Source organism: Mytilus galloprovincialis, chromosome 3 (genome assembly GCF_965363235.1).
Source record: "Mytilus galloprovincialis chromosome 3, xbMytGall1.hap1.1, whole genome shotgun sequence".
NCBI classification, from domain to species: Eukaryota; Metazoa; Mollusca; class Bivalvia; order Mytilida; family Mytilidae; genus Mytilus; species Mytilus galloprovincialis.
In genome coordinates, this window is record NC_134840.1 from 4,834,002 (window position 1) to 4,861,682 (window position 27,681).

The 27,681-nt window shown below is 33.9% G+C and overlaps 1 protein-coding gene across 2 annotated transcripts in view; it reads right to left on the bottom strand.

Annotated features, from left to right (window-relative positions):
• The window catches only part of LOC143066998 (26S proteasome non-ATPase regulatory subunit 1-like), a 189,071-nt gene extending 170,456 nt beyond the window's left edge, over positions 1-18,615 (bottom strand). For both annotated transcript variants that reach the window (XM_076239920.1, XM_076239919.1), the window contains exons 1-6: positions 18,482-18,615; positions 17,563-17,606; positions 16,839-16,912; positions 16,472-16,535; positions 10,131-10,236; positions 9,402-9,544 (exon numbers count right to left, since the gene is read on the bottom strand). In XM_076239920.1, coding sequence (XP_076096035.1) covers positions 9,402-9,544; positions 10,131-10,236; positions 16,472-16,535; positions 16,839-16,912; positions 17,563-17,606; positions 18,482-18,500 — 450 coding nt within the window. In that variant the 5' untranslated portion in view covers positions 18,501-18,615. The remainder of the gene's footprint in view (positions 1-9,401; positions 9,545-10,130; positions 10,237-16,471; positions 16,536-16,838; positions 16,913-17,562; positions 17,607-18,481) is intronic.
• Positions 18,616-27,681: the final 9,066 nt, after the last annotated feature.

A 27,681-nucleotide genomic window follows, 5' to 3' on the forward strand; every position in this document is an offset into this window, starting at 1 on the left:
ATTGTGTAGTAATCTAAGGGAAGTCTACCATTATTGTCCACAGGAGAGTTGAGGTTTAATTGTGTAGTTATCTAAGGGAAGTCTACCATTATTGTCAACAGGAGAGTTGAGGTTTAATTGTGTAGTTATCTAAGGGAAGTCTACCATTATTGTCCACAGGAGAGTTGAGGTTTAATTGTGTAATTATCTAAGGGAAGTCTACCATTATTGTCAACAGGAGAGTTGAGGTTTAATTGTCTAGTTATCTAAGGGAAGTTTACCATTATTGTCCACAGGAGAGTTGAGGTTTAACTGTGTAGTTATCTAAGGGAAGTCTACCATTATTGTCCACAGGAGAGTTGAGGTTTAATTGTGTAGTTATCTAAGGGAAGTCTGCCATTATTGTCCACAGGAGAGTTGAGGTTTAATTGTGTAGTAATCTAAGGGAAGTCTACCATTATTGTCCACAGGAGAGTTGAGGTTTAATTGTATAGTTATCTAAGGGAAGTCTACCGTTATTGTCCACAGGAGAGTTGAGGTTTAATTGTGTAGTTATCTAAGGGAAGTCTACCATTATTGTCCACAGGAGAGTTGAGGTTTAATTGTGTAGTTATCTAAGGGAAGTCTACCATTATTGTCCACAGGAGAGTTGAGGTTTAATTGTGTAGTTATCTAAGGGAAGTCTGAAATTATTGTCCACAGGAGAGTTGAGGTTTAATTGTGTAGTTATCTAAGGGAAGTTTACCATTATTGTCAACAGGAGAGTTGAGGTTTACTTGTGAAGTTATCTAAGGGAAGTCTACCATTATTGTCCACAGGAGAGTTGAGGTTTAATTGTGTAGTTATCTAAGGGAAGTCTACCATTATTGTCCACAGGAGAGTTGAGGTTTAATTGTGTAGTTATCTAAGGGAAGTCTGCCATTATTGTCAACAGGAGAGTTGAGGTTTAATTGTGTAGTTATCTAAGGGAAGTTTACCATTATTGTCAACAGGAGAGTTGAGGTTTACTTGTGAAGTTATCTAAGGGAAGTCTACCATTATTGTCCACAGGAGAGTTGAGGTTTAATTGTGTAGTTATCTAAGGGAAGTCTGCCATTATTGTCAACAGGAGAGTTGAGGTTTAATTGTGTAGTAATCTAAGGGAAGTCTACCATTATTGTCCACAGGAGAGTTGAGGTTTAATTGTGTAGTTATCTAAGGGAAGTCTACCATTATTGTCAACAGGAGAGTTGAGGTTTAATTGTGTAGTTATCTAAGGGAAGTCTACCATTATTGTCCACAGGAGAGTTGAGGTTTAACTGTGTAGTTATCTAAGGGAAGTCTACCATTATTGTCAACAGGAGAGTTGAGGTTTAATTGTGTAGTAATCTAAGGGAAGTCTACCATTATTGTCAACAGGAGAGTTGAGGTTTAATTGTGTAATTATCTAAGGGAAGTCTACCATTATTGTCCACAGGAGAGTTGAGGTTTAATTGTGTAGTTATCTAAGGGAAGTCTATTGTCCACAGGAGAGTTGAGGTTTAATTGTGTAGTTATCTAAGGGAAGTCTACCATTATTGTCCACAGGAGAGTTGAGGTTTAATTGTGTAGTTATCTAAGGGAAGTCTACCATTATTGTCCACAGGAGAGTTGAGGTTTAATTGTGTAGTTATCTAAGGGAAGTCTACCATTATTGTCCACAGGAGAGTTGAGGTGTAATTGTGTAGTTATCTAAGGGAAGTCTACCATTATTGTCCACAGGAGAGTTGAGGTTTAATTGTGTAGTAATCTAAGGGAAGTCTACCATTATTGTCCACAGGAGAGTTGAGGTTTAATTGTGTAGTTATCTAAGGGAAGTCTACCATTATTGTCAACAGGAGAGTTGAGGTTTAATTGTGTAGTTATCTAAGGGAAGTCTACCATTATTGTCCACAGGAGAGTTGAGGTTTAATTGTGTAGTTATCTAAGGGAAGTCTACCGTTATTGTCCACAGGAGAGTTGAGGTTTAATTGTGTAGTAATCTAAGGGAAGTCTACCATTATTGTCAACAGGAGAGTTGAGGTTTAATTGTGTAGTTATCTAAGGGAAGTCTACCATTATTGTCCACAGGAGAGTTGAGGTTTAATTGTGTAATTATCTAAGGGAAGTCTACCATTATTGTCCACAGGAGAGTTGAGGTTTAATTGTGTAATTATCTAAGGGAAGTCTACCGTTATTGTCCACAGGAGAGTTGAGGTTTAATTGTGTAGTTATCTAAGGGAAGTCTACCATTATTGTCAACAGCAGAGTTGAGGTTTAATTGTGTAGTAATCTAAGGGAAGTCTACCATTATTGTCAACAGCAGAGTTGAGGTTTAATTGTGTAGTAATCTAAGGGAAGTCTACCATTATTGTCAACAGGAGAGTTGAGGTTTAATTGTGTAATTATCTAAGGGAAGTCTACCATTATTGTCCACAGGAGAGTTGAGGTTTAATTGTGTAGTTATCTAAGGGAAGTCTACCATTATTGTCCACAGGAGCGTTGAGGTTTAATTGTGTAGTTATCTAAGGGAAGTCTGCCATTATTGTCCACAGGAGAGTTGAGGTTTAATTGTGTAGTAATCTAAGGGAAGTCTACCATTATTGTCCACAGGAGAGTTGAGGTTTAATTGTGTAGTTATCTAAGGGAAGTCTACCATTATTGTCCACAGGAGAGTTGAGGTTTAATTGTGTAGTAATCTAAGGGAAGTCTACCATTATTGTCCACATGAGAGTTGAGGTTTAATTGTGTAGTTATCTAAAGGAAGTCTACCATTATTGTCCACAGGAGAGTTGAGATTTAATTGTGTAGTAATCTAAGGGAAGTCTACCATTATTGTCAACAGGAGAGTTGAGGTTTAATTGTGTAATTATCTAAGGGAAGTCTACCATTATTGTCCACAGGAGAGTTGAGGTTTAATTGAGTAGTTATCTAAGGGAAGTCTACCATTATTGTCAACAGGAGAATTGAGGTTTAATTGTGTAGTTATCTAAGGGAAGTCTACCATTATTGTCCACAGGAGAGTTGAGGTTTAATTGTGTAGTTATCTAAGGGAAGTCTACCATTATTGTCCACAGGATAGTTGAGGTTTAATTGTGAAGTTATCTAAGGGAAGTCTACCATTATTGTTCACAGGAGAGTTGAGGTTTAATTGTGTAGTTATCTAAGGGAAGTCTACCATTATTGTCAACAGGAGAGTTGAGGTTTGATTGTGAAGTTATCTAAGGGAAGTCTACCATTATTGTCCATAGGAGAGTTGAGGTTTAATTGTGTAGTTATCTAAGGGAAGTCTGCCATTATTGTCAACAGGAGAGTTGAGGTTTAATTGTGTAGTTATCTAAGGGAAGTCTACCATTATTGTCCACAGGAGAGTTGAGGTTTAATTGTGTAGTAATCTAAGGGAAGTCTACCATTATTATCCACAGGAGAGTTGAGGTTTAATTGTGTAGTTATCTAAGGGAAGTCTACCATTATTGTCCACAGGAGAGTTGAGGTTTAATTGTGTAGTTATCTAAGGGAAGTCTACCATTATTGTCCACAGGAGAGTTGAGGTTTAATTGTGTAGTTATCTAAGGGAAGTCTACCATTATTGTCCACAGGAGAGTTAAGGTTTAATTGTGTAGTTATCTAAGGGAAGTCTACCATTATTGTCAACAGGAGAGTTGAGGTTTAATTGTGAAGTTATCTAAGGGAAGTCTGCCATTATTGTCCACAGGAGAGTTGAGGTTTAATTGTGTAGTTATCTAAGGGAAGTCTGCCATTATTGTCCACAGGAGAGTTGAGGTTTAATTGTGTAGTTATCTAAGGGAAGTCTACCATTATTGTCCACAGGAGAGTTGAGGTTTAATTGTGTAGTTATCTAAGGGAAGTCTACCATTATTGTCCACAGGAGAGTTGAGGTTTAATTGTGTAGTTATCTAAGGGAAGTCTACCATTATTGTCAACAGGAGAGTTGAGGTTTAATTGTGTAGTTATCTAAGGGAAGTCTACCATTATTGTCCACAGGAGAGTTGAGGTTTAATTGTGTAGTTATCTAAGGGAAGTCTACCATTATTGTCAACAGGAGAGTTGAGGTTTAATTGTGTAGTTATCTAAGGGAAGTCTACCATTATTGTCAACAGGAGAGTTGAGGTTTAATTGTGTAGTTATCTAAGGGAAGTCTACCATTATTGTCAACAGGAGAGTTCAGGTTTAATTGTCTAGTTATCTAAGGGAAGTCTACCATTATTGTCCACAGGAGAGTTGAGGTTTAATTGTGTAGTTTTCTAAGGGAAGTCTGCCATTATTGTCAACAGGAGAGTTGAGGTTTAATTGTGTAGTTATCTAAGGGAAGTCTACCATTATTGTCCACAGGAGAGTTGAGGTTTAATTGTGTAGTTATCTAAGGGAAGTCTACCATTATTGTCAACAGGAGAGTTGAGGTTTAATTGTGTAGTTATCTAAGGGAAGTCTACCATTATTGTCCACAGGAGAGTTGAGGTTTAACTGTGTAGTTATCTAAGGGAAGTCTACCATTATTGTCAACAGGAGAGTTGAGGTTTAATTGTGTAGTAATCTAAGGGAAGTCTACCATTATTGTCAACAGGAGAGTTGAGGTTTAATTGTGTAATTATCTAAGGGAAGTCTACCATTATTGTCCACAGGAGAGTTGAGGTTTAATTGTGTAGTTATCTAAGGGAAGTCTATTGTCCACAGGAGAGTTGAGGTTTAATTGTGTAGTTATCTAAGGGAAGTCTACCATTATTGTCCACAGGAGAGTTGAGGTTTAATTGTGTAGTTATCTAAGGGAAGTCTACCATTATTGTCCACAGGAGAGTTGAGGTTTAATTGTGTAGTTATCTAAGGGAAGTCTACCATTATTGTCCACAGGAGAGTTGAGGTGTAATTGTGTAGTTATCTAAGGGAAGTCTACCATTATTGTCCACAGGAGAGTTGAGGTTTAATTGTGTAGTAATCTAAGGGAAGTCTACCATTATTGTCCACAGGAGAGTTGAGGTTTAATTGTGTAGTTATCTAAGGGAAGTCTACCATTATTGTCAACAGGAGAGTTGAGGTTTAATTGTGTAGTTATCTAAGGGAAGTCTACCATTATTGTCCACAGGAGAGTTGAGGTTTAATTGTGTAGTTATCTAAGGGAAGTCTACCGTTATTGTCCACAGGAGAGTTGAGGTTTAATTGTGTAGTAATCTAAGGGAAGTCTACCATTATTGTCAACAGGAGAGTTGAGGTTTAATTGTGTAGTTATCTAAGGGAAGTCTACCATTATTGTCCACAGGAGAGTTGAGGTTTAATTGTGTAATTATCTAAGGGAAGTCTACCATTATTGTCCACAGGAGAGTTGAGGTTTAATTGTGTAATTATCTAAGGGAAGTCTACCGTTATTGTCCACAGGAGAGTTGAGGTTTAATTGTGTAGTTATCTAAGGGAAGTCTACCATTATTGTCAACAGCAGAGTTGAGGTTTAATTGTGTAGTAATCTAAGGGAAGTCTACCATTATTGTCAACAGCAGAGTTGAGGTTTAATTGTGTAGTAATCTAAGGGAAGTCTACCATTATTGTCAACAGGAGAGTTGAGGTTTAATTGTGTAATTATCTAAGGGAAGTCTACCATTATTGTCCACAGGAGAGTTGAGGTTTAATTGTGTAGTTATCTAAGGGAAGTCTACCATTATTGTCCACAGGAGCGTTGAGGTTTAATTGTGTAGTTATCTAAGGGAAGTCTGCCATTATTGTCCACAGGAGAGTTGAGGTTTAATTGTGTAGTAATCTAAGGGAAGTCTACCATTATTGTCCACAGGAGAGTTGAGGTTTAATTGTGTAGTTATCTAAGGGAAGTCTACCATTATTGTCCACAGGAGAGTTGAGGTTTAATTGTGTAGTAATCTAAGGGAAGTCTACCATTATTGTCCACATGAGAGTTGAGGTTTAATTGTGTAGTTATCTAAAGGAAGTCTACCATTATTGTCCACAGGAGAGTTGAGATTTAATTGTGTAGTAATCTAAGGGAAGTCTACCATTATTGTCAACAGGAGAGTTGAGGTTTAATTGTGTAATTATCTAAGGGAAGTCTACCATTATTGTCCACAGGAGAGTTGAGGTTTAATTGAGTAGTTATCTAAGGGAAGTCTACCATTATTGTCAACAGGAGAATTGAGGTTTAATTGTGTAGTTATCTAAGGGAAGTCTACCATTATTGTCCACAGGAGAGTTGAGGTTTAATTGTGTAGTTATCTAAGGGAAGTCTACCATTATTGTCCACAGGATAGTTGAGGTTTAATTGTGAAGTTATCTAAGGGAAGTCTACCATTATTGTTCACAGGAGAGTTGAGGTTTAATTGTGTAGTTATCTAAGGGAAGTCTACCATTATTGTCAACAGGAGAGTTGAGGTTTGATTGTGAAGTTATCTAAGGGAAGTCTACCATTATTGTCCATAGGAGAGTTGAGGTTTAATTGTGTAGTTATCTAAGGGAAGTCTGCCATTATTGTCAACAGGAGAGTTGAGGTTTAATTGTGTAGTTATCTAAGGGAAGTCTACCATTATTGTCCACAGGAGAGTTGAGGTTTAATTGTGTAGTAATCTAAGGGAAGTCTACCATTATTATCCACAGGAGAGTTGAGGTTTAATTGTGTAGTTATCTAAGGGAAGTCTACCATTATTGTCCACAGGAGAGTTGAGGTTTAATTGTGTAGTTATCTAAGGGAAGTCTACCATTATTGTCCACAGGAGAGTTGAGGTTTAATTGTGTAGTTATCTAAGGGAAGTCTACCATTATTGTCCACAGGAGAGTTAAGGTTTAATTGTGTAGTTATCTAAGGGAAGTCTACCATTATTGTCAACAGGAGAGTTGAGGTTTAATTGTGAAGTTATCTAAGGGAAGTCTGCCATTATTGTCCACAGGAGAGTTGAGGTTTAATTGTGTAGTTATCTAAGGGAAGTCTGCCATTATTGTCCACAGGAGAGTTGAGGTTTAATTGTGTAGTTATCTAAGGGAAGTCTACCATTATTGTCCACAGGAGAGTTGAGGTTTAATTGTGTAGTTATCTAAGGGAAGTCTACCATTATTGTCCACAGGAGAGTTGAGGTTTAATTGTGTAGTTATCTAAGGGAAGTCTACCATTATTGTCAACAGGAGAGTTGAGGTTTAATTGTGTAGTTATCTAAGGGAAGTCTACCATTATTGTCCACAGGAGAGTTGAGGTTTAATTGTGTAGTTATCTAAGGGAAGTCTACCATTATTGTCAACAGGAGAGTTGAGGTTTAATTGTGTAGTTATCTAAGGGAAGTCTACCATTATTGTCAACAGGAGAGTTGAGGTTTAATTGTGTAGTTATCTAAGGGAAGTCTACCATTATTGTCAACAGGAGAGTTCAGGTTTAATTGTCTAGTTATCTAAGGGAAGTCTACCATTATTGTCCACAGGAGAGTTGAGGTTTAATTGTGTAGTTTTCTAAGGGAAGTCTGCCATTATTGTCAACAGGAGAGTTGAGGTTTAATTGTGTAGTTATCTAAGGGAAGTCTACCATTATTGTCCACAGGAGAGTTGAGGTTTAATTGTGTAGTTATCTAAGGGAAGTCTACCATTATTGTCAACAGGAGAGTTGAGGTTTAATTGTGTAGTTATCTAAGGGAAGTCTACCATTATTGTCAACAGGAGAGTTGAGGTTTAATTGTGTAGTTATCTAAGGGAAGTCTACCATTATTGTCAACAGGAGAGTTGAGGTTTAATTGTGTAGTTATCTAAGGGAAGTCTACCATTATTGTCCACAGGAGAGTTGAGGTTTAATTGTGGAGTTATCTAAGGGAAGTCTACCATTATTGTCAACAGGAGAGTTGAGGTTTAATTGTGTAGTTATCTAAGGGAAGTCTACCATTATTGTCAACAGGAGAGTTGAGGTTTAATTGTGTAATTATCTAAGGGAAGTCTACCATTATTGTCAACAGGAGAGTTGAGGTTTAATTGTCTAGTTATCTAAGGGAAGTCTACCATTATTGTCCACAGGAGAGTTGAGGTTTAATTGTGTAGTTATCTAAGGGAAGTCTACCATTATTGTCAACAGGAGAGTTGAGGTTTAATTGTGTAGTTATCTAAGGGAAGTCTACCATTATTGTCCACAGGAGAGTTGAGGTTTAATTGTGGAGTTATCTAAGGGAAGTCTACCATTATTGTCAACAGGAGAGTTGAGGTTTAATTGTGTAGTTATCTAAGGGAAGTCTACCATTATTGTCAACAGGAGAGTTGAGGTTTAATTGTGTAATTATCTAAGGGAAGTCTACCATTATTGTCAACAGGAGAGTTGAGGTTTAATTGTCTAGTTATCTAAGGGAAGTCTACCATTATTGTCAACAGGAGAGTTGAGGTTTAATTGTGTAGTTATCTAAGGGAAGTCTACCATTATTGTCAACAGGAGAGTTGAGGTTTAATTCTGTAATTATATAAGGGAAGTCTACCATTATTGTCCACAGGAGAGTTGAGGTTTAATTGTGTAGTTATCTAAGGGAAGTCTACCATTATTGTCCACAGGAGAGTTGAGGTTTAATTGTGTAATTATCTAAGGGAAGTCTACCATTATTGTCCACAGGAGAGTTGAGGTTTAATTGTGGAGTTATCTAAGGGAAGTCTACCATTATTGTCAACAGGAGAGTTGAGGTTTAATTGTGTAGTTATCTAAGGGAAGTTTACCATTATTGTCAACAGGAGAGTTGAGGTTTAATTGTGTAATTATCTAAGGGAAGTCTACCATTATTGTCAACAGGAGAGTTGAGGTTTAATTGTCTAGTTATCTAAGGGAAGTCTACCATTATTGTCAACAGGAGAGTTGAGGTTTAATTGTGTAGTTATCTAAGGGAAGTCTACCATTATTGTCCACAGGAGAGTTGAGGTTTAATTGTGTAGTTATCTAAGGGAAGTCTATTGTCCACAGGAGAGTTGAGGTTTAATTGTGTAATTATCTAAGGGAAGTCTACCATTATTGTCCACAGGAGAGTTGAGGTTTAATTGTGTAGTTATCTAAGGGAAGTCTACCATTATTGTCCACAGGAGAGTTGAGGTTTAATTGTGTAGTTATCTAAGGGAAGTCTACCATTGTTGTCCACAGGAGAGTTGAACATGACTTTCCAATACTTTTTTTTTTTAATTTTTAAAATAACCATGGCAATAATATGAATTTTAGCAGAAGTGTAAGGCAACAGCCCATCTGTTCTATTTTGGGCCAGTAATTTGTTGGTCATTGAACAACTTCTATTCGTTCTGACACAAAAGACAAGCAATTTCTTGTACTGAGTCTTTACGTTTAGTATGAAATCATGTTGTTGAAGTTGTTGGTAGTTTGTTAAAAAACATAAAATGACAAATATTGTCAACACAGTACCATCTATCACATTGACTTTCTATTAATAAATTTCAAAGCTAGAAATGTATAATACCTGTTTGAACTGTTTATCTGCTAGACATCTTTGGAACATTCTGTTGACAATGGCCTCCAGTCTTTCATCAATCATCACTTGTTCACCTTCTCCAACATCAATGTTGGCCACTCGTAACTTTGTGTAATGGTCAATACACTTAGCTGAAACAAAATAAACAAACACTCGTAACTTTGTGTAATGGTCAATACACTTAGCTGAAACAAAATAAACAAACACTCGTAACTTTGTGTAATGGTCAATACATTTAGCTGAAACAAATAAAAAAACACTCGTAACTTTGTGTAATGGTCAATACACTTAGCTGAAACAAAAAAAAACAAACAAAATGTTATTATTGGTGAATGTTATGATCAAGATATAAAACAGCTTGTAACTTTTAGAAGTCATTAAATGCAATACCAATAACAACTTATAACTCTAAGGAGTCATTAGATTTACCAAAGATTACCATTTTAGCTGTTGTAAATTGTTATTAAAACAAAATGGCTAAAGATTTACTTTTACAGAATTAAGTCCATGTTTGTATTTATATCTGGTTCAATGATGCTGAATACATAACACAGTTGATCTCTGACTTTCATTCCATAAACTCCCCTCCACATACAAAACAAGAGCCCTTTCATTATAAGTGGGTACACTTTCATCACTTCTGCTTCTTTTTAACACCTATTGCATGCACATAATGAACATATAAATGTTCCTCTATATTACATCTACAATACTTACCAATGATAGTTTCCACATATTCTGTTGTATCATTGACATTGAAGAGATTTCCTGCTCCTAAGGCATAGGTCAGAGAATCATCAAACGCTCCTAGATGGTAATAAACCTACAACAGAGAAAATATCTATAGCTAAGGCATAGGTCAGAGAATCATCAAACACTCCTAGATGGTAATAAACCTACAACAGAGAAAATATCTATAGCTAAGGCATAGGTCAGAGAATCATCAAAGGCTCCTAGATGGTAATAAACCTACAACAGAGAAAATATCTATAGCTAAGGCATTGGTCAGAGAATCATCAAACGCTCCTAGATGGTAATAAACCTACAACAGAGAAAATATCTATAGCTAAGGCATAGGTCAGAGAATCATCAAAGGCTCCTAAATGCCTTAAAATGGTAATAAACCTACAACAGAGAAAATATCTATAGCTAAGGCATAGGTCAGAGAATCATTAAAGGCTCCTAGATGGTAATAAACCTACAACAGAGAAAATATCTACAATTATAACAATTTCCTGCTCCTAAGGCATAGGTCAGAGAATCATTAAAGGCTCCTAGATGGTAATAAACCTACAACAGAGAAAATATCTATAGCTAAGGCATAGGTCAGAGAATCATCAAAGGCTCCTAGATGGTAATAAACCTACAACAGAGAAAATATCCATAGATAAGGCATAGGTCAGAGAATCATCAAAGGCTCCTAGATGGTAATAAACCTACAACAGAGAAAATATCTATAGCTAAGGCATAGGTCAGAGAATCATCAAAGGCTCCTAGATGGTAATAAACCTACAACAGAGAAAATATCTATAGCTAAGGCATAGGTCAGAGAATCATCAAACGCTCCTAGATGGTAATAAACCTACAACAGACAAAATATCTATAGCTAAGGCATAGGTCAGAGAATCATCAAACGCTCCTAGATGGTAATAAACCTACAACAGAGAAAATATCTACAATTATAACAATTTCCTGCTCCTAAAGTATAGGTCAGAGAATCATCAAATGCTCCTAGATGGTAATAAACCTACAACAGACAAAATATCTATAGCTAAGGCATAGGTCAGAGAATCATCAAAGGCTCCTAGATGGTAATAAACCTACAACAGAGAAAATATCTATAGCTAAGGCATAGGTCAGAGAATCATCAAAGGCTCCTAGATGGTAATAAACCTACAACAGAGAAAATATCTATAGCTAAGGCATTGGTCAGAGAATCATCAAACGCTCCTAGATGGTAATAAACCTACAACAGAGAAAATATCTATAGCTAAGGCATAGGTCAGAGAATCATCAAAGGCTCCTAAATGCCTTAAAATGGTAATAAACCTACAACAGAGAAAATATCTATAGCTAAGGCATAGGTCAGAGAATCATTAAAGGCTCCTAGATGGTAATAAACCTACAACAGAGAAAATATCTACAATTATAACAATTTCCTGCTCCTAAGGCATAGGTCAGAGAATCATTAAAGGCTCCTAGATGGTAATAAACCTAGAACAGAGAAAATATCTATAGCTAAGGCATAGGTCAGAGAATCATCAAAGGCTCCTAGATGGTAATAAACCTACAACAGAGAAAATATCCATAGATAAGGCATAGGTCAGAGAATCATCAAAGGCTCCTAGATGGTAATAAACCTACAACAGAGAAAATATCTATAGCTAAGGCATAGGTCAGAGAATCATCAAAGGCTCCTAGATGGTAATAAACCTACAACAGAGAAAATATCTATAGCTAAGGCATAGGTCAGAGAATCATCAAACGCTCCTAGATGGTAATAAACCTACAACAGACAAAATATCTATAGCTAAGGCATAGGTCAGAGAATCATCAAACGCTCCTAGATGGTAATAAACCTACAACAGAGAAAATATCTACAATTATAACAATTTCCTGCTCCTAAAGTATAGGTCAGAGAATCATCAAATGCTCCTAGATGGTAATAAACCTACAACAGACAAAATATCTATAGCTAAGGCATAGGTCAGAGAATCATCAAAGGCTCCTAGATGGTAATAAACCTACAACAGAGAAAATATCTACAATTATAACAATTTCCTGCTCCTAAAGCATAGGTCAGAGAATCATCAAAGGCTCCTAGATGGTAATAAACCTACAACAGAGAAAATATCTACAATTATAACAATTTCCTGCTCCTAAGGCATAGGTCAGAGAATCATTAAAGGCTCCTAGATGGTAATAAACCTACAACAGAGAAAATATCTATAGCTAAGGCATAGGTCAGAGAATCATCAAAGGCTCTAGTAGATGGTAATAAACCTACAACAGAGAAAATATCTACAATTATAACAATTTCCTGCTCCTAAGGCATAGGTCAGAGAATCATTAAAGGCTCCTAGATGGTAATAAACCTACAACAGAGAAAATATCTATAGCTAAGGCATAGGTCAGAGAATCATCAAAGGCTCCTAGATGGTAATAAACCTACAACAGAGAAAATATCCATAGATAAGGCATAGGTCAGAGAATCATCAACGGCTCCTAGATGGTAATAAACCTACAACAGAGAAAATATCTATAGCTAAGGCATAGGTCAGAGAATCATCAAAGGCTCCTAGATGGTAATAAACCTACAACAGAGAAAATATCTATAGCTAAGGCATAGGTCAGAGAATCATCAAACGCTCCTAGATGGTAATAAACCTACAACAGAGAAAATATCTATAGCTAAGGCATAGGTCAGAGAATCATCAAACGCTCCTAGATGGTAATAAACCTACAACAGAGAAAATATCTACAATTATAACAATTTCCTGCTCCTAAAGTATAGGTCAGAGAATCATCAAATGCTCCTGGATGGTAATAAACCTACAACAGACAAAATATCTATAGCTAAGACATAGGTCAGAGAATCATCAAAGGCTCCTAGATGGTAATAAACCTACAACAGAGAAAATATCTACAATTATAACAATTTCCTGCTCCTAAAGCATAGGTCAGAGAATCATCAAAGGCTCCTAGATGGTAATAAACCTACAACAGAGAAAATATCTACAATTATAACAATTTCCTGCTCTTAAGGCATAGGTCAGAGAATCATTAAAGGCTCCTAGATGGTAATAAACCTACAACAGACAAAATATCTATAGCTAAGGCATAGGTCAGAGAATCATCAAAGTTTCCTAGATGGTAATAAACCTACAACAGAGAAAATATCCATAGATAAGGCATAGGTCAGAGAATCATCAAAGGCTCCTAGATGGTAATAAACCTACAACAGAGAAAATATCTATAGCTAAGGCATAGGTCAGAGAATCATCAAAGGCTCCTAGATGGTAATAAACCTACAACAGAGAAAATATCCATAGATAAGGCATAGGTCAGAGAATCATCAAACGCTCCTAGATGGTAATAAACCTACAACAGAGAAAATATCTATAGCTAAGGCATAGGTCAGAGAATCATCAAAGGCTCCTAGATGGTAATAAACCTACAACAGAGAAAATATCTATAGCTAAGGCATAGGTCAGAGAATCATCAAACGCTCCTAGATGGTAATAAACCTACAACAGAGAAAATATCTATAGCTAAGGCATAGGTCAGAGAATCATCAAACGCTCCTAGATGGTAATAAACCTACAACAGAGAAAATATCTACAATTATAACAATTTCCTGCTCCTAAAGTATAGGTCAGAGAATCATCAAATGCTCCTAGATGGTAATAAACCTACAACAGACAAAATATCTATAGCTAAGGCATAGGTCAGAGAATCATCAAAGGCTCCTAGATGGTAATAAACCTACAACAGAGAAAATATCTACAATTATAACAATTTCCTGCTCCTAAGGCATAGGTCAGAGAATCATTAAAGGCTCCTAGATGGTAATAAACCTACAACAGAGAAATATCTATAGCTAAGGCATAGGTCAGAGAATCATCAAAGGCTCCTAGATGGTAATAAACCTACAACAGAGAAAATATCTATAGCTAAGGCATAGGTCAGAGAATCATCAAAGGCTCCTAGATGGTAATAAACCTACAACAGAGAAAATATCTATAGCTAAGGCATAGGTCAGAGAATCATCAAACGCTCCTAGATGGTAATAAACCTACAACAGAGAAAATATCTATAGCTAAGGCATAGGTCAGAGAATCATCAAACGCTCCTAGATGGTAATAAACCTACAACAGAGAAAATATCTACAATTATAACAATTTCCTGCTCCTAAAGTATAGGTCAGAGAATCATCAAATGCTCCTAGATGGTAATAAACCTACAACAGACAAAATATCTATAGCTAAGGCATAGGTCAGAGAATCATCAAAGGCTCCTAGATGGTAATAAACCTACAACAGAGAAAATATCTACAATTATAACAATTTCCTGCTCCTAAGGCATAGGTCAGAGAATCATTAAAGGCTCCTAGATGGTAATAAACCTACAACAGAGAAATATCTATAGCTAAGGCATAGGTCAGAGAATCATCAAAGGCTCCTAGATGGTAATAAACCTACAACAGAGAAAATATCCATAGATAAGGCATAGGTCAGAGAATCATCAAAGGCTCCTAGATGGTAATAAACCTACAACAGAGAAAATATCTATAGCTAAGGCATAGGTCAGAGAATCATCAAAGGCTCCTAGATGGTAATAAACCTACAACAGAGAAAATATCTATAGCTAAGGCATAGGTCAGAGAATCATCAAACGCTCCTAGATGGTAATAAACCTACAACAGAGAAAATATCTATAGCTAAGGCATAGGTCAGAGAATCATCAAACGCTCCTAGATGGTAATAAACCTACAACAGAGAAAATATCTACAATTATAACAATTTCCTGCTCCTAAAGTATAGGTCAGAGAATCATCAAATGCTCCTAGATGGTAATAAACCTACAACAGACAAAATATCTATAGCTAAGGCATAGGTCAGAGAATCATCAAAGGCTCCTAGATGGTAATAAACCTACAACAGAGAAAATATCTACAATTATAACAATTTCCTGCTCCTAAAGCATAGGTCAGAGAATCATCAAAGGCTCCTAGATGGTAATAAACCTACAACAGAGAAAATATCTACAATTATAACAATTTCCTGCTCCTAAGGCATAGGTCAGAGAATCATTAAAGGCTCCTAGATGGTAATAAACCTACAACAGAGAAAATATCTATAGCTAAGGCATAGGTCAGAGAATCATCAAAGGCTCCTAGATGGTAATAAACCTACAACAGAGAAAATATCCATAGATAAGGCATAGGTCAGAGAATCATCAAAGGCTCCTAGATGGTAATAAACCTACAACAGAGAAAATATCTATAGCTAAGGCATAGGTCAGAGAATCATCAAAGGCTCCTAGATGGTAATAAACCTACAACAGGGAAAATATCTATAGCTAAGGCATAGGTCAGAGAATCATCAAACGCTCCTAGATGGTAATAAACCTACAACAGAGAAAATATCTATAGCTAAGGCATAGGTCAGAGAATCATCAAACGCTCCTAGATGGTAATAAACCTACAACAGAGAAAATATCTACAATTATAACAATTTCCTGCTCCTAAAGTATAGGTCAGAGAATCATCAAATGCTCCTAGATGGTAATAAACCTACAACAGACAAAATATCTATAGCTAAGGCATAGGTCAGAGAATCATCAAAGGCTCCTAGATGGTAATAAACCTACAACAGAGAAAATATCTACAATTATAACAATTTCCTGCTCCTAAAGCATAGGTCAGAGAATCATCAAAGGCTCCTAGATGGTAATAAACCTACAACAGAGAAAATATCTACAATTATAACAATTTCCTGCTCCTAAAGCATAGGTCAGAGAATCATCAAAGGCTCCTAGATGGTAATAAACCTACAACAGACAAAATATCTACAATTATAACAATTTCTTGCTCCTAAGGCATAGGTCAGAGAATCATCAAACGCTCCTAGATGGTAATAAACCTACAACAGACAAAATATTTACAATTATATAATAAAGGTCAAAATCCCATTACTTCTATAAAAATTGTGATGTGACATGGTCCAGAGAATATGAAAGTTTTATTCATAAACTGTCTCTGGGAAATTTTATGTTTTGAATGGATGGACAGCATTTCTATATGCCTACATTGTATCCCTGCGGTGTGCTGGGGACAATATGCAAGGAATCTAGTAAAATGACAAACCTGTTATGCCACCAGGTCACCAAGTTTTAACAAATATTTGACGTCTCACAAGTATCTGATTTAATAACTAGCCTTTCGTTCCACTATGGCACCAAATAAAAATAAAGACTATTTGATGCCTTAAAGAAAGCTGGTTCCAGACAATAGCAAAGCTTTTATGCCACATTTGAAATAAGTTTAAATAACAAACCTTCGATGCCACCAATGCAGCCAGTTCACTGTTCTTAAATGCAACATCTTCATATAGTATTTCTCTGAAAAAATCAAAATAAAATTTGTTCATCAATCAAATCTTCTCATTCTCTATGCTTCCTTCAGTAGCTGAGCTGTCATATAAAATTTTAACCATGAAACATATAACAAATATCCTTTATCATGTTTATATTTTAAATAATAAGCTATATAAAATTAGACAATTCACTACTGACAATTCTGTACTGGAGATGAACAGACAAGACATTGATGTGCCAGTATTTATTTTAACATTTTTTTATTACCCTATTGATAACCAATTCAAGGGCTACATTTTTAAATACAAACATTTAATTCACACTTACATTTTGCCTATGGCCTCTGAAATCTCTGCCCAAAATACATTTACAATTCTGTTCAATTTTTCCAATGCAAAAACCTGTAATGACAAATTCCAACCAATAAAAGGAAAGCAACTGATATACATTTGTACATTTAAGAAATAAGGAAGTTACTTTGTTTTTATTTCATAAGTAAAAAAAATCAAAGACAAAGACTAGAATTCATCTGCCTGAAGTTCAATTTTAAGAAAAAATTAAGTAAGATTTTATTGTCCTGTACATAGAGATGATTTTACAGAACAGGCAGCATTTTTACAAGCCTGCAGGGCTGGTTGGCCTGTGATAAAGCGTGAAGATGGCTGAACAGTGCTCAATATCTAATTCAAGAGTTCGACAACTGTTCTCAGACATGAAATAAATTCGATTCAAATCGCAAGTAGCATCATTGTATAAACCAAACATTATAATAGCATAGGTACTACAGAGGCGGACAAACACTTTCTTTTAAGTCTCTGACACCACTTCCTCCTATGATTCTGACGTACTATATGAGACCGTATACAACCAGATTTTATATATTTATAGCAATCCCATATTCAGCATGGTATATTAAATTTGTTAATCTGTTTCTAATTATAATTAACATGAAAAAAAATCTGAATTGATCATATTTATTAAGATAAAAGGTTCTTTAAATAGTAGAATTAAATGTGTTAGTCATGAAAACTAACTGAAATTAAATATTCACCTTCAGTTGAGGTTCTGGTTCATCAAGTAGAGATATAACACCAGCTAAAATAGAAAAATAGACATTTATTCATGGCAAACTTTTGACATCACAACAGAAAAGTAATTTGTTTTAGGATGTTGAAAGTTCAATTTATAGCACTGGAAATAGCAATTTATAAGTGTAATGTAGGTGAGATCAACTGCGGAATACAGTGTGATAATATGGGCAACATATCCGCAACGAGAGCCAGAATTGGTAGCTTTAACGTATTTATCAGTTTATACAGATACAGTTGACTTGCTACAATTCCCTTTCTATACACCTTACCGCTAATCCCGGCTGACCCGGCTGCTTGAACTTTTGACGTCAACAACAATCCCTTTTCATTGTGGCGTCAGATATTTTATTTTATGACGCCAACATTTTACGGGAACCTGTGGGATATCCAACAATGGCGGACAAATAGCGATAAGGTGTATTATTTCTCTCTTACTAATTTATATGTTTACTGATAAGTGCCAGCCTACTGATTGCCCTTGGAGAAACTGCAGATGAGAGTATAATTGTAATCTCCTAGTTATAGCAGTAAAATTATTAAAAGGGAAAAATTAAAAAAAAAAAAAAGAAAAAACATAATTACAAACTGTAGGAAGGGACATGTACATGTAGCATGTCTACAGATACATATAAAGGGAAAAAACACTTACAAAATGGCCTTCGTGGGCTCAGCATGTAGTCTCGTGTTCAAGATCTTGCATTAATCATTTGATTTAAAGCATTCTTCATAAAATGTTTCGTTTTTTTCTTTCATGTCCGTGTTTCTTTTTCAATTCGGGAAAGAAGGGGGGATGTCAAAAAACCTGAGTCATCCACGTGATTGTAAATTTAAAGATATTTTCCCCATTTAAACATGAAAGAAACATTTCAAAATACTTACCAGCTGAAGTTATATTCATTTCTAACTGTCTTTCTGCAACTAGTTAGTTGCCTGCTACTTTAAATATCAATATATTATATGATCCAACACACAAAACCGGCAAACAACAAATCAAAACTAAAGGGAGTTAATAATTAACCGGAAGAAGGTTGGGTAAATACATTTTAAAACTTTAAATGCAAAACGAATTTCGGTTACAATACTACATCTACATAATACTTCTTAACTTCAATATGTTGAAGATTACAAGAAGGCACATACTAGGGAAACAAATTAAAAACTAAACATATTTACAATAATTGCAAAAGAACATTTTTTTATTTTTTTTATTTTTTTTGTATATAAGATAAGATATTTTTATTTCCAATTATGGGCCCCAAAGGGCATAAACATTACAACATCAATAATTTTTTCATAATACAATACAAACAATGAGATAAAAAAAAAAAAAAAAAAAAAGTTAAACGAGAACTATTTAAGTTCTTAAAGAATACGTAGATAAAGAATCTATAGTATGTTGGTTTTTTAATACTAATGCATTTTATTACAAGTGTGGTTGATATAGATAACAAACAAGCAGCCCAAAAAGAAAAAAAAAAGAAAAATAGATATCCACATATGTATAGTACACAAAAAGTTGGATCAATTAAATATATAATAATTAGCCAAAAAGAAAGTAGAAATTAAACATGTCCATGACTCATCCTGTGTCAGCAGCAAATAGGAAAGCATTATGGTTTCCTAAAGGCAGCTGACACCAGGGGACGATACCTTATGGGCCATAGGCATGTAAAATGTGTGTAAATGTCTCTTTCCTACCTGTATCAAAAGCAAACAAGGAAGCATCATAGGTAACTTGAATGCAGTTGATACCAGGGGACGATGCCTCAAGGATATAAGAGAACATTTGAATAAATAATATATCTTAACAATTATTTTTTTTTTTTAATCGGCTAGTATGTTTGTGATATTCAGATGAATATAATTTTCTATGTCCAATCAAATGTATATACACACATAGATTTCCTTTAACTAATCTTCACTAAGGAAGATGTTTGTATATAAAATTACATATTATTTTAAGTAACTCAACATTTTCTACACTAAATAACCAGATAATTTTGCTTTGACTGTTCATATGATTAAAATAAGAATTATATTGTGCAATACTAGCTAACATACAATTTCTATCATCCTCAAATTTGTTACAATCAAATAGAAAATGAGCCTCATCTTCGACAGTATTGGAAGAACATTTATTACATATTCTGTTAATTCGGGGAATACCCTGATATCTACCTAATTCTATTTGTAATCTATGAGAAGATACACGTAATTTAGTAAAACTTCTTCTAAGTTCAAAATTCTTGATCAATGTTAGATATTTTTCAAAACCAAAATTTGTTTTATATAAAAGGTAGGTTTTCAGTTTACTGTCTGAAAATTTATCTATTTGTTTTTAAATGAATTAAACATCCCCCATATTTCGCTACCATATAATAAAATAGGTTTTACAGTGTGGTCAAAAACATGAATACTTGTTTTTACATCAGGATTAAGTGATAAAAGATCTTTCCTTAATTTGAAATGAGCTTTCAGGGATTTTTTGTATAGTTCATTTTGAGTATAACTGAATGAACCAGATGAGCTTAAATATAAACCTAGGTATTTGTATTTTGAAACACATTCCAGATTTATATTCTGAAATGTGAATATCTGTTTTACATGTCTGCCTGCCTTGTTGAAAATCAGCACCTTTGTCTTATTAGTATTCACATTGAGACACCAATCTTCGCAAAATTTATCAAGCATTCCCAGCTTTTCTCGTAGTCCTTCAGCTGATGTAGATAATAAAACAATATCATCAGCATACATTAAACAATGTAGATCTTTGTCATTGACATTAACTGGGTCTCTAGTATCTGACAAATATCTGGGCAAATCATTTATGAATATCTTGAATAAATTCGGACTGAGGTTGTCACCTTGTTTGACTCCAATATCTAATGGGAAAAAATCACTTACTTGATTTTGAATTTTGACACATGATTTGCTAATTTCATACATATTTTTAATAATGTTATAAAAATAAGACCCAACCCCAATATCTAGTAGTTTAATCTTGATCCCTGTATGTATAACAGTATCAAAAGCCTTCTGAAAATCAACAAAACAGGCAAACAGTCTACCTTCTTTTGAATTACAGTATTTGTTAATAAGACAGTTTAAAATAAACATATGATCTGCAGTTCTGGCTTTCCTTGTGAATCCAATTTGACTATCATGTATAATATTATGTTCCTGAAGAAATTTGTCCAGTCTTAGACTTAATATTCTATTAAAAAGCTTTCCAATTGCACTTGTTATTGTTATTCCTCTATAATTGTTAGGGTCACTTGTATCGTTGCTTTTAAAAATTGGTGTAATATAACCTTCAGCCCAAGATGTTGGGTATATACCTGAAGACAGACAAGTATTAAACATCTGTTGAAAACTTTTTAAAAGGAAAGTCTGTCCATTCTTTATCATATTATTACTAATGTTATCCAAGCCTGATGATTTATTGCATTTTAAGTGTGAAATGGCTTTGGATATTTCAGACTCAGTGATAAAGGAGTCCAACTCGTTGAAACATTTTGAGTTTTCTAACTGTTTCAGTTTTTCACATAGCTCTGTATATCTACTTTGAAATTCACCTTTCAGTTGTGACAACTTTTGGAAATGTGATATCAAAGTTGATGGTTGTACTCCACATTTTTTTTTAGTTTCATTTTTTTCCTGTAGTTCATTAATTAAGTTCCAATACAGTTTTGGATTCTCTTCGTGCAAGGAGTCCAGCTGACTAATCAATGATTGTTTGTATTGTTTGTATTTATATTTCCTTAGTTTGGAGTATTCACGATTCAGTTTATAAAAGTGATTTTTGATAATTGGATCATATGGAAATCTTGAATAAATTTTTCCATAATTAAGCAAGTTAGTTCGAGCTTGTTGTAAACTTGCGTCAAACCACTTTTTGTTTTTTTGTTTGTTTGTGTGTTTTTTTAAAGGTCGTTTAAGTGATAGATTTGCTGCTGATAAAAAGATGTTTGAAAGTTTTGATGATGCGTCATCTACTGATGTCTGAGTAAATTGAATTGTGCTGTTGTTGAATTCTAGTATGTAGTTTTGTAGTGTATCTGAAGAAAGTGTTTCTTGAAATTTTATTGCTGAACAGTCAGTCCAGATATAATTAGGTGTCATATTTTTCAACTGGATTGGAATATCATTTTCTCCAGGAACACAATATTTTGCAGATAATTCCCACTCAAGTTTACAATGACAATCAGATAATGTGGGAATAAATCTGGATACTTTAAAATACAGTACATTTTCAAGAATTTCTTCCGACACAGCAACATAATCAACCACACTTGCACCATTGGGGGTATAGCAAGTAAAATTACCAAATGTATCACCAAGAACTCTGCCATTTAAAATTCTTATTTGTTTACTAATGCAAAAATCCAAAACTTCTTTGCCTCTTTGATCAATTTTTTGGTCTCGACTTTTTCTTGTCATAATGTTTTTGTCAGTAGGGTATGTATCAAAAATTGGAGTAAATTTTGAATCATCGTTTACTATAAAGTCATTTTCAGAGCCTATTCTGGCATTAAAATCTCCACATAACAAAATTTCACCCATTTTTTTATACTGAAAGATATCTTTTTCTATGCATTCAAAAACATCAGAAGAGAGTTCTTGGGTATATTTAGACGTAACAGGGGGGTTGTACAGTACACAAATAAATAGGTCACTTTTAAATCCAAAAAAGGATTTTTCTAATTTAATCCATTGATAATCTGGATTACTGTTAATCAATATTTTGACATGAGGTTTAACGTGACTTTTCTGTAGAATTGCTATACCCCCAAAATGACGGTTATTATTTGATAATTTTCTACATATTGGATGATAATGAAATTTGCCAATATTGTGTATTTGGGAATTATATCCCACATGAGTTTCGACTAAAAAAAACAATGTCGTAATTCTCTATATGTTTCAGAAAAAGGGGATCCTCTGCTTTATTCATGCCCTTTGAAAATAAGCCACCTATATTCCAATAACTAAATTTTACAGATGATTGGTTTGATTTTGGCATTTTGGTTGATACAATTAAATCTGGTATAAATAATAGAATAGATTTTCTATCTATAAAAAAAAAAATAATAAAAATTTGTCTCTAAATAAAAGGAAGAGACAACAAGGAAAATATTCAGAAATGTAAATATTTGAAATAAGTAGATTTATTTAGAGGATAGTTTTTACAATGGTTTTCTAAATACAAATAGGCTATGATATAATGACAGATAATTTCTTTTCTATGTATCCTCTTTTAACTGAATAACTATTAAACTGATTTGGGTTGAATAACCTGATATCCTGGGTTAATTCAAGATCAAAAGTATGATTCAAATGTGAAAACTAAATATAAAAATGAATAAAATAAAAATAAAAAAGGCGAACTTTTATACCTAGCAGAGGTTACATATATATGACCATGTAATAGTGTGACTTCTTCACATAAATATATAGATAAAAACATGGTTTGGTTTAGCAATACATATGTGATCATATGTGGTTTTGCACCAGACTTTTAAAAAAGCTTCTAAGTCTGGGCTACAGGCTACTTGGTATGGTAGGAAATTCCACAACCTTATTGTTCTAGGAAAAAATGAATATAAATGATAGTTTGTGGGAGAGAATGGCTGTATAAATTTATGTTCTTTAGATGGTATTAGGTATGTATTTACTGGGATGGAGACTAATTGGTGTTGGATTTTATATAGCATGGTGACGGATGCAAGATTTCTTCTTTGTTGTAATGTTGGCCATCTTAGATGTTCAAGCATGGCTGTTACACTGCTTTGATAGCTGTATTGGTTAAGTGTATACCTTGCAGCTCTTCTCTGTACCATTTCAATTTTATGTATTTGTTGTTTCTGCCAGGGGTCCCAGACGACACTACAGTATTCTATTTTTGGTCTTACGTATGTTTTGTAAGCCAGTTCTTTTGTTTTTATGCTGTTTGTTTTTACGTTTCTTTTAATAAATCTCAGTGATGCGTTTGCTTTGTTTGTGATGTTATTTATATGAGAATTCCATGTCAGATCTTTTGTGATGGAAACACCAAGATATTTTGCTTTGTTTGTTGATTTTAGAATATGGTTATGTAATGTGTATTTATAGATGATTGGTTTATGTTTTCTTGTTATGTGGATGCTTTCACATTTGTCTGGGTTAAAGGACATAAGCCATTCTTGCTCCCATTGTTCCAGTTTATGTAGGTCTGATTGAAGGGTGTGACAGTCATCTAATGATGAAATTGTTAGATACACAATAGTGCCATCTGCAAAGAGGCGAACATTACTTTTGAGGTTGTCTGGCATGTCATTAATGTAAATTAAGAACAGACATGGCCCGAGAACAGAGCCTTATACTAAACCAGTGCAACTATAATTTATGGGCGTTTTTCAATAAAAACGTACTTTGTTGTCCCAGCCACTTTAAAAAAAAATGTGTTTGATCTTTGCAAGTAATTTTTTGTGCAGTCAGTACATTGAATCAGATATAACATTTTTAAGCAAAGAAACTGTTTATTTTTTAGAGGGATTGATAAAATATTGATTCCTGAATGGTCCAAAACAACCAAAATGGCATGTCCCTAGACCGCCTGTTCAACATTCATACTCTAAAATATCGTAAAAAAATGTAGAAATAAATATTAATTTTACTTAATATAAGTTCTTTAATAATTCAAAAGTATGTTTAGAGCCAACATATTTTAATAAACACCTTTTAACATAGGATTTTTTATTTCAGAAGGTGTGTCCCTAACACAATGTCCACTACGAAACGAAGTCATTAAAACTTGCTTATAAACAGTTTTATAAAATCAATGTAAATTTTTGTTTGCAAGAGATATAAACATTAGAGTCTTACAAAAGAAGTGATGCTTTTATAACGGCAATTAAATTGTTGGTAAGAAAAATTGAGCACATCAAATGGACCAGAGTGATACCGTATTTTTGTAAATGTCCACTACGAAACGGGTCAAATCTCCTTCAGTAACTGGTTTTAAAATTATGAAAAAAATATCCGTGTACAGCTTAATAATGCTTAGATGAATACAGTCAGTCTTGTTACTATTGCAATATAGGGGTTGTGAGAAAAAAAATAAAACATGTGAATATGTCCCCTACGAAGCGGTCACCTACGAAACAAGTTTGGGAGAAAAACGTTTCGTAGTGGACACTACCACTACCATGCAGTCTTTTTTTTACTCTTTTTTCAATTATATTCGTGCAATGCAAATAACAAAGGTTAGTTTCATGTAATTTTTATTATGTTTTCATTAACATAGAATAGGGTTGATGTCAACTACGAAACTTTTTGTCCACTACGAAACAGTTTTGTCAACTACGAAACGCATCAAAATGTCCACTACGTAACATGAGTTGTACCTTCGTATGTGAAGTACTGTCTAATCTTTATCGATAAAAAATGGTTCTCCAATTCAGAAAAAAATAGATTTTTCTAGTATATAAAGTAAACAAACTGGAATGTCTATAGGAAACATTTAAAATTGCAAAAATATGTGTGTTTAGAAGCAGTTTCGTAGGGGACAAAAGTCCCCTACGAAACAGTACACAAATTATGAAAATAATATTATTTTAAAGAGTATTTAAGATTGCACTTTTTGTTTACAAACAGGTCTATAATAGAGGTATTCAAAATAACTCTTGAAAATAAATTTTAGACTAGTTGATTTTACATTTTTTTAGGTCTGAAAGGAACGCTTTTATTGAAAAACGCCCTTATAATTTACTATTGTCAAAATGTAGGTTATATATAAATTTTGCCTTTTTCAAAACAAATTGGTAATGAATCTTTTTCAATGTATAGGGTGGCAAAATAAAAAGGATAATATACAATATGATGACCAGAACGAAAACTTAACATGAGTAGATAAATGTTATAACAGGCTTTTAATATTAAAAATTAGAAATTGTAGATGCTCATTTATTGCTTCAGAAAATTATTCAAATGTAATGATCATTTTATTTTATAAAAGAAATAAAATAATCTGAATTATCTCCCCTTATACGACTAAGTTTACAAATTATTTCATATAATAAAAAATATTTTTGCATCTGTAAAAACAGTCGTAGGAATAAATTGAGAAATACATTTTTTTCTTGTTTAAATGAAAAGTCCTACAAGTTTATTGCATTTCATTTCCCAAACTTGCTTATTTCATCTTAGACCAAACCAATAGTTTTCTGCTATTATATGTTATCGACAATTTGTACATTTTCCCGTCTATCCGAGTTACTGCCTTTTTTTCTTCTTTTTATTAAGATCATGAACAGGACTTGATACTTGAAATTATTAGGTAATGCCGTCATGCATACTGAAGTGCAGAAACTTCACGTGCTCAGGTCCACCTCAAGCTCCAAGTCCATCCGCCTCAATTTATCAATGAAATGCGACTTCATTCATACAACCGCACAACTATCCAAACATTTTGTACGCGTGAAATACAATTTGCTGAAAAAAAGAATAATGACATTTTAATTTTTGATACTGACTTCATCTGAGCTCGAATATCAGCTCGCCCATGCCAGCTGGCTTTATTATCTTGCTGGTCAAGTCAGTATCAAAAAACAAAAATGCCGTTATTCGATACTCAAAAGATGACGGAACCAAAAAAATATGACTGATCTATCGGAGATCATTTTCGCACCCTTTTCACATGCCCTTTCAGCATCAGTTACTGGAGGTACATTTTGTAAAAATAAAACACGCTTCGAACGCATCAAATATGTATTGGTTTCAATACCCCTTAAGCATATTTTATTTATTATCAAGTTCGAATGTTTAAATAAAAAAAAAAACATTATGTTGATTTCAATTTTTTCTTCATAAAAAAAATAACGATACATCATAATATTTCCTTTTTCTTAATAGTCTGTACAAAAAACGGAGATATAATATTGTTGTCGTCAACATCCTCGAAGATTATATTTTAATGAAATATACTTATTGCAGCCCTATATATACTAAATTTAATCCTGGTATCTATGATGAGTTTATTTAAAACCACTGGGTCGATGCCACTGCTGGTGGAGATTTATTTCCCCGAGGGTATCACAAGCCCAGTAGTCAGCACTTTTTGTGTGCTGATATGAATTGTCATTGATATTGTTATATTTATAAATTTACTGTTTACAAATTTTAGAATTTTTTGAAATACTAAGGCTTTTCTACCTCAGGCATAGATTACCTTAGGTGTATTTGGCAAAACTTTTAGGAATTTTTGTTCTCAATGCTCGTCAACTTCGTACTTTATTTGGCCTTTTTAACTTTTTTGGATTCGAGGGTCATTGATGAGTCTTTTGTAGACGAAACGCGCGTCTGGCGTATATAATAAATTTAATCCTGGTATCTATGATGAGTTTATCTACACATTATGTAGACCGAGATAAAAAAAAAAAAAAAAAAAAAGAAGAAGAATATCGTTGAAAAGAGTATAAAGGCCAATGTATGAAAATCAAGTGTTAAAAACGATACCGTCTGTAAAAATCTCTGATTTTCTGGAGTGCTCCATTGTGCAGTGTCATTGAAAAACCTTAATTACCCAGAGGCGGCCACACGATTCTGTAAAGTGGGCATAATGGAGGTAACATAATGACTAGGACTAGTACTGGAAAAGGCTTTATAGAATAACCATATAACCGGTAGCTAGTTATGAGCTTAAAAAATTGGGAAAAAGTGTACAAATTTAATTTTCAAAATCATGTATCTATATGTAATATTATATAAAATTCATTGATTTATTCAAGACTGATATTTTGCTATACATTTTTAAAAATATAATCTTAGTTTTAATGGAAACAGAGAGTATTTTATGCTTGGTTCATTGGTCCTGTAATTTTCAGTACTGTTTTGACATTAATATTTTCCTACTAGGTACTAGTATTCTCCTAGTCTTTTAAGTTGCTAGTCTCAAAAGAATTACAACTGTACCTTAAAAGAAGTAAAATTCACTAATTATACCCCAAAAATGTATTTATGTATATGCCTTTAAATGCTACGCGCTCCGTTAATTCATATAACTATGCATATATACATTGTTAAACAGTTCAATGAAGCAT